General features: G+C 39.0%; 1 protein-coding gene across 1 annotated transcript; it reads right to left on the bottom strand.

Annotated features, from left to right (window-relative positions):
- Positions 1 to 584: 584 nt before the first annotated feature.
- or95a1 (odorant receptor, family 95, subfamily A, member 1) lies at positions 585 to 1,535 on the bottom strand. Its single transcript, XM_051678789.1, has one exon. The coding sequence runs from the start codon at positions 1,533 to 1,535 to the stop codon at positions 585 to 587; it is 951 nt and encodes a 316-aa protein (XP_051534749.1).
- Positions 1,536 to 8,509: the final 6,974 nt, after the last annotated feature.

Raw genomic sequence — 8,509 nt, 5'->3', positions numbered from 1 at the left:
GTTATATTTACATTATAATTGTGGGTACACATTTTTGTTCATTTGCTTTCATTTCAGATCTGACCCATATGACATTACTCACAATATTACTGTGAATTATACATTATTTTCACAAAAGTAAATATAGCACAAATGTCTTTTTATTGTCAAACATGCAAATTGCATTTATAACAAATGATGTACATCTGATAAAGTAAAAGTAAAGTAAAGCCCTTAATATCTCAATATAATTAGTTTTCTTCTCTATGGAGTAAAACTTTTGGAAGGTCACCATGAATGATTTACAGGTAAATTTGAAATGATCTGAGCACAAATATCAAACATGGATTCAGCAAAAAAACACACATTTTGGGCACAAAATGAAAACAACTTTGTCTCAGCATGGTGGACGGTTAAAACATTTTAAAATATACTTATATAAACAGACATATAAATATGAAACTCTTCACATTGTCTTTGTTGTAACATGGTGTAAGTGTCAAAAATACAACAGAATGTACAATGTTAATTAATGTTTGATCTGAAACTCACAAAAGTGAGAGTCTGTTAACAAATCTAACAGAAAACTCTTTGTTGCTGCATTCTCATTTTGTTGTTCTAACATCTTTATATGGGTCTACACGTGGACCATAACAAGGCAAGGCTTTCTTCATATAGCTTCTGAGGTTTTCATCTCTAAGGCCATAAATGAGTGGGCTCAGAAAACGAGGAAGCAGGATGAAGCAGAAATAGTAGACGAAAGACATATCTGCTTGAGACAAACTGACACGCTGGACATGGAAGAGCTCTGCTATGGGCTGGGTGAAGGCCATCATGCTGAGGAGCAACTGCAATCCATGAAGCAGCACCGTGTGCAAGGCCTTCCTCACTGACACCCGGTCCTGCCTCATCCGACGGGTCTCCAGCAGAATCCGCATGTATGTGAAAAGAATCACTACAGTGACCACAGCAAAGAAGATCCCATTGAGGCTCACCTTGAACAGAGCCTGAATGGGTGAGGCATTGAGCAGTGCAGTCTTGCACAGCACAGGTGTGGATTGGACGTCAACACCTGGCTTGAGTCGCATCAAGATAAAGTCAACAGTGGGTAGGATGCAACTGATGACCCACAGACTTAGAATGAGGACCCAAATCCACTCAGGTCTCCAGATGGCAGGGCGTTGAAGTGGATAGAAGATAGCCACATAACGCTCCAGAGACATGGTGGACAGGATGAGTGGGGTGTTCAGGAAGGTAGCAGTGGACACAAAGAGCAGAGGAGCACAGTAGACAATTGCAAACTGCACACTGCCCATCGCTAACAAGAAGAGTGACACAGAGGAGAGCAGCTGCAGGGTGTCGTTGATCAGCATGTAGGTGTAGAGGATATATCGGGAGCTATCAAAGAACTGCCTCAGAGATGCAAAGGTGTACAGCATCAGGAGGATGAAGCACAGGAAGGCAATGAAGAATGGGATGACCACACACACTTTCACAATGACAGAGAGGTTAGTGCTGGATGTTGTGTTGCCTGGGAGCTCTGTCAGATTCTGCATGTTTTCAAGCGCTCTGCAGGGTTGCCGATGTTACAAAGGCTGAAATGAAGTTCGGAACACAGAAGTCATTCACAGAAATGAGAAATTCACATCCTAAAAATGTGCTTCATGTGGTAACATCTAAATAAACGTATTTTATTAAAGTCAAACATACTATTTAACATCACTGAATCAACCTGAATACATTAGTTTGTACCAACAAAACACATTTTAAGAGTTAGATCAGGTAGAGTACACTTTAAGGTAACAATTGGCAGGTTACCACTTTTTTTCAGTGCAGTTTGGAATGTGGAAGATGAGATAAAGCTAACATAAACAATATGGAGAAATTGTAACAACAAACAAGGCAAGCCATCCATTCAAATCAATCTCTGTGCATTTCTTTATCTCAGCTGGTAGAACATGGCACAAGCAATGTCAAGGTCATGGGTTTGATGTCCAGTGAACAGTACTGATACAATTTTATAGCTGGAATACACTATGATAAAAGTGTCTACCGCCAAATGCGTAAATGTAAAATGTAGTGTGAACTATTCTGCATCTTGTTTGATTTCAACAAACCCAGAAAAACTCTACTGTACAATCACTACCCCTTTACATCTTGTTCACTCACCAATCTGCCTCTGTTGGAAGGGAAATTAAAAGAAGACTTGAGATGGGTAGCCCACTTTTATACATATTGTTGTGCCAAAGATGTATTTCATGGCAGAAGAGGAATGAACGATTTTTTAGTCTTATGGGACTTAATTCCCATAGGACAGATTAATTTCATGCTATAGTCACAATGCATCATTACAGTAATTAACAGCCTCGTCCCACACCATTTACTTTCTTTTCACAACAAAACAAAACAAATCAAGCAGACTGTAACTGATCTAGAACGTAGTATTTGAATAGATAAATGCTTAAGGGTTTTACAAAATTTAAAAGGGTTTTTTAAATTGCAGAGGCTGTTTGCACTAAGTGCAAAAAGCGATAGATGCTGGTTACTATATTAACACCATATTACTGTAGTAACACCGTGGTTATTGTATTAAAACTATGGCTTCCGCAAAAAACAGTGGTTATTGCAATATTACTGTAGTAAAACCATGGTTTATTTTAACTGGATCAAATCTTTCTCTCAACTCCCAGACCATCACCGTGACCAAATCACTGCAAGACAATACATTTTTATATGAATTTTTATCTATTATTATAAGAAGTATTAACAGAATTATTAAGACTGGAGACAGGAAACAGGATGGGAAAAAGTGGAACAAAAGGGGGGATCAAACCTGGGTCATCCGCTCAAAAAAGCACATCCGCACTGATGTTACACCCCACACCACTGTAGCAACACTAGGGAAGCAGTTTGTATTCAATTTCTGTATTTCCAGACTATTGGAGTGCATACTGTAACTGCGTTGTGTGGCAGGTGCTATTTACTGTACACCCAGTGCAAATAGCTACTGCATTTTAGCATATATAGTACATGTAGGCCTACTTTCTAATAAAACCTTTAGGAAAAACTACTAGTCTAACTAATAAGGAAATAATTCCAACTTTAAACTAATTCTTTTGAACTAATTAAATTAATTATCTGAGTAGGCCTAATATTTTCAACTATTTTTATTTAGGTTATATACTGTAAGTTGGCAAATATCACAACTGAAAAGAAGTGCACTCGAAATGTTTACATTTCTCATGGCTAGTCATGAACAGAGCTATCAATTATTGACAGTGAACTCTGGTGCTCTGCCTTATTCTACCATATTGTTTGCTCTGCAGTGTGGCAGACAAAGTTGTACGTAGAGGCAAAAGTACATTGTCAGCTTAATCTAGAGTGTCATATGCATCACTCATAAGGACAGCGAGACACGTAGCTCACAACTGTGTGTTTTCTGGAGTGCATTGACCTGTAAATGTTGAGGGAGTGGGAAAACATTGAACAGTGAATAGCGAAGATAACAGCAAGCATGCTTTAACAATAAGAACATATGCAGCAGTTAGGGGATTCGAAAGACCAGCTGTCTATATGATTTAGGTCAACAACTGACAAGTTGTCTGGAGCTCCCAGGCACACTCTAGTTGGCTGGAATAATGTAAAAAGCAGATTAAATTTGGCTAGATCGAATACGAATAGAATATTCAAGACCATGCCATATTTATTTGCAGGATCATTTCCTGTTTATTTTTGTTCATTTTTGTGTATACATTCATGTTTAATTTAAAGGTGCAGTGCAGTCAGTGATTTTTAGTTCATCGGTATGGCAGTCATCTTGGGATTATACTGACACTTATCAGCATGGATGTAGCATCACGCAAAAGTTCCCAGTTACCGATGCCTTTGTAGAAATGAGCTGTTGGCATTTAGCCATGATTAATTTATTGTCCAATAAAAATGTCTGACTCATCATTTCAACAATGAGGTAATCCACTCAATGTGAAATAATTTAGCTTTTATTAGGATATTCAAAGGACTGAGTCTTCGTGTCATATGAGCGTGCATCTTTTTTAAGTAATACTCATATCTTTATGTTTATACGTTTTATAATGGGAAAAATTACTGAGTGCACCTTTAAAAAATGCAGCTTTCAAGAATCAGACAACACTTTATAGATTATAATCCTTACAGATCTTAAATGTCAACATCAAGCACCTTTATGTTTTCTCTGGAATAATAAAGGGTATACACTGTAATAAGTGGTAACATGCAGTGGTTACCTTGGAAATGATTTTATGTAATTGATCTAATCCTTCAAGGTTAATTTAGCTGGTGTAACCTACTGTAGTCAGGTTGATTTCGTCCTATTAAATTATATTTTTCTCTTGAATAAAACAAGTTAATTTAGATTTTACCACATGAAGCACATTGTTTAGGCTACTTTACAAAAACAGGTTTTTACATCATAAAAAGCAAAGCTGTCAAAACTGATATTAAGAGTAATATATATATAAAATAATCACACACATTTAAAACTACACTTCTCTCTCCACTGCACCTCCCCAAGAGCCCTCCAAGAAGGCCAAATAGCTGACACTGGAGCAGTGTGAAGTTCCCTGCTGCTTCAAACGCTCAATCATCATTCCTGTCCCAAAGAAACCAAAAATCACAGGACTTAATGACTACAGAACTTTTGCCCTGATGTCTGTGGTCATGAAGTCATTTGAGAGACTGGTGTTGGCCCACCTGAAGGACATCACTGGACCCCTTCTAGATCCCCTTCAATTTGCTTATCGAGCAAACAGGTTTGTGGATGATGCAGTCAACATGAGATTGCATCATATCCTGCAACATCTGGAAAGACCAGGGACATATGCAAGGATCCTTTTTGTGGACTTCAGTTCAGCTTTCAACACCATCATCCCAGCTATACTCCAGAATAAATTACACCAACTCTCTGTTCCCATGTCTATCTGTCAGTGGATTACAAGCTTTCTGACGGACAGGCAGCAGCTTGTGAGACAGTGGAAATTCACTTCCAGCACCTGTACAATCAGCCCTGGTGCCCCCCAGGGATGTATGCTCTCCCCACTACTCTTCTCCCTCTACACCAAAGACTGCATCGCCAAGGACCCCTCTGTCAAGCTCCTGAAGTTTACAGACGACACCACTGTCATTGGCCTCATCCGAGATGACGATGAGTCTGCATACAGAAGGGAGGTTAAACAGCTGGCTGTCTGGTGCTGTCAAAACAACCTTGAGCTGAACACGCTCAAAACGGTGGAGATGATTGTGGACTTTAGGAGGAACACCCCAACACTGTCCCTCCTCACCATTCTAAACAGCACTGTGGCAGCAGTGGAGTCATTCAGGTTCCTGGCCACTACCATCTCACAGGACCTGAAGTGGGATACCCACATTGACTCCATTGCGAAAAAGGCTCAGCAGAGGTTGTGCTTCCTTCGCCAGTTGAGGAAGTTCAACCTGCCACAGGCGCTGCTGATATAGTTCTACTCAGCAGTCATTGAGTCTGTCCTCTGCACTTCAATAACTGTCTGGTTTGGTTCAGCTATGAAATCGGATATCAAAAGACTACAAAGGACAGTTCGGACTGCTGAGAGGATTATTGGTTGCCCCCTGCCCTCCCTTCCAGAACTATACACTTCCAGATTGAGGAAAAAGGTTGGAAAAATAATTCTGTACCCCACTCACCCTGCCCACCACCTCTTTGAACTGTTGCCTTCTAGCCGACGCTTCAGAGCTCTGAGCACCAGAACCGCCAGGCACAGGAACAGTTTTTCCCCCAGGCTATCCATCTCATGAACAGTTAAAACTGCCCCACTGAGCAATAATTAATGTGCAATACACAACTTAGTCTTTTATATTATCCAACACATCCAACCTCTTCTGCCATTACATTCCCTTGTACTGTATATAACTGATTTTTATTTAGATTTGCACTACATATGTGTATGTGTGTATGTATGTATGTGTGTGTATGTATGTATGTATGTATGTATGTATATGTATGTGTGTGTGTATGTATGTATGTATGTGTATATATCTGTATATATATATATATATATATATATATATATATATATATACAGTTGTGCTCAAAAGTTTGCATACCCTGGCAGAAATTGTGAAATTTTGGCATTGATTTTGAAAATATGACTGATCTTTTATTTAAGGTTAGTGATCATATGAAGCCATTTATTATCACATAGTTGTTTGGCTCCTTTTTAAAACACAAGGTGACACACACAGGTTTAAATGGCAATTAAAGGTTAATTTCCCACACCTGTGGCTTTTTAAATTGCAATTAGTGTCTGTGTATAAATAGTCAATGAGTTTGTTAGCTCTCATGTGGATGCACTGAGCAGGCTAGATACTGAGCCATGGGGAGCAGAAAAGAACTGTCAAAAGACCTGCGTAACAAGGTAATGGAACTTCATAAAGATGGAAAAGGATATAAAAAGATATCCAAAGCCTTGAAAATGCCAGTCAGTACTGTTCAGTCACTTATTAAGAAGTGGAAAATTCGGGGATCTCTTGATACCAAGCCAAGATCAGGTAGACCAAGAAAGATTTCAGCCACAACTGCCAGAAGAATTGTTCAGGATACAAAGAAAAACCCACAGGTAACCTCAGGAGAAATACAGGCTGCTCTGGAAAAAGACGGTGTGGTTGTTTCAAGGAGACAAACAACTATGTGATAATAAATGGCTTCATATGATCACTATCCTTAAATAAAAGACTTTTTGCATGATCAGTCATATTTTCAAAATCAATGCCATATTTTCAAAATCAATGCCAAAATTTCACAATTTCTGCCAGGGTATGCAAACTTTTGAGCACAACTGTATGTGTATATATGTGCATGTGTATGTACTGTATGTGTGTGTGTATATATATATATATATATATATATATATATATATATATATATATATATATATATATATATATATATACAGGTGCATCTCAATAAATTAGAATGTCATGGAAAAGTTCATTTATTTCAGTAATTCAACTCAAATTGTGAAACTCGTGTATTAAATAAATTCAATGCACACAGACTGAAGTAGTTTAAGTCTTTGGTTCTTTTAATTGTGATGATTTTGGCTCACATTTAACAAAAACCCACCAATTCACTATCTCAAAAAATTAGAATATGGTGACATGCCAAATCAGCTAATCAACTCAAAACACCTGCAAAGATTTCCTGAGCCTTCAAAATGGTCTCTCAGTTTGGTTCACTAGGCTACACAATCATGGGGAAGACTGCTGATCTGACAGTTGTCCAGAAGACAATCATTGACACCCTTCACAAGGAGGGTAAGCCACAAACATTCATTGCCAAAGAAGCTGGCTGTTCACAGAGTGCTGTATCCAAGCATGTTAACAGAAAGTTGAGTGGAAGGAAAAAGTGTGGAAGAAAAAGATGCACAACCAACCGAGAGAACCGCAGCCTCAGGATTGTCAAGCAAAATCGATTCAAGAATTTGGGTGAACTTCACAAGGAATGGACTGAGGCTGGGGTCAAGGCATCAAGAGCCAGCACACACCGACGTGTCAAGGGATTTGGCTACAGTTGTCGTATTCCTCTTGTTAAGCCACTCCTGAACCACAGACAACGTCAGAGGCGTCTTACCTGGGCTAAGGAGAAGAAGAACTGGACTGTTGCCCAGTGGTCCAAAGTCCTCTTTTCAGATGAGAGCAAGTTTTGTATTTCATTTTGAAACCAAGGTCCTAGAGTCTGGAGGAAGGGTGGAGAAGCTCATAGCCCAAGTTGCTTGAAGTCCAGTGTTAAGTTTCCACAGTCTGTGATGATTTGGGGTGCAATGTCATCTGCTGGTGTTGGTCCATTGTGTTTTTTGAAAACCAAAGTCACTGCACCCGTTTACCAAGAAATTCTGGAGCACTTCAGGCTTCCTTCTGCTGACCAGCTTTTTAAAGATGCTGATTTCATTTTCCAGCAGGATTTGGCACCTGCCCACACTGCCAAAAGCACCAAAAGTTGGTTAAATGACCATGGTGTTGGTGTGCTTGACTGGCCAGCAAACTCACCAGACCTGAACCCCATAGAGAATCTATGGGGTATTGTCAAGAGGAAAATGAGAAACAAGAGACCAAAAAATGCAGATGAGCTGAAGGCCACTGTCAAAGAAACCTGGGCTTCCATACCACCTCAGCAGTGCCACAAACTGATCACCTCCATGCCATGCCGAATTGAGGCAGTAATTAAAGCAAAAGGAGCCCCTACCAAGTATTGAGTACATATACAGTAAATGAACATACTTTCCAGAAGGCCAACAATTCACTAAAAATGTTTTTTTTTATTGGTCTTATGATGTATTCTAATTTTTTGAGATAGTGAATTGGTGGGTTTTTGTTATGTGAGCCAAAATCATCACAATTAAAAGAACCAAAGACTTAAACTACTTCAGTCTGTGTGCACTGAATTTATTTAATACACGAGTTTCACAATTTGAGTTGAATTACTGAAATAAATGAACTTTTCCATGACATTCTAATTTATTGA

Source organism: Myxocyprinus asiaticus, chromosome 39 (genome assembly GCF_019703515.2).
Source record: "Myxocyprinus asiaticus isolate MX2 ecotype Aquarium Trade chromosome 39, UBuf_Myxa_2, whole genome shotgun sequence".
In the NCBI taxonomy this organism is placed as follows: domain Eukaryota; kingdom Metazoa; phylum Chordata; class Actinopteri; order Cypriniformes; family Catostomidae; genus Myxocyprinus; species Myxocyprinus asiaticus.
This window is presented reverse-complemented; position numbering and strand designations above follow the sequence as displayed.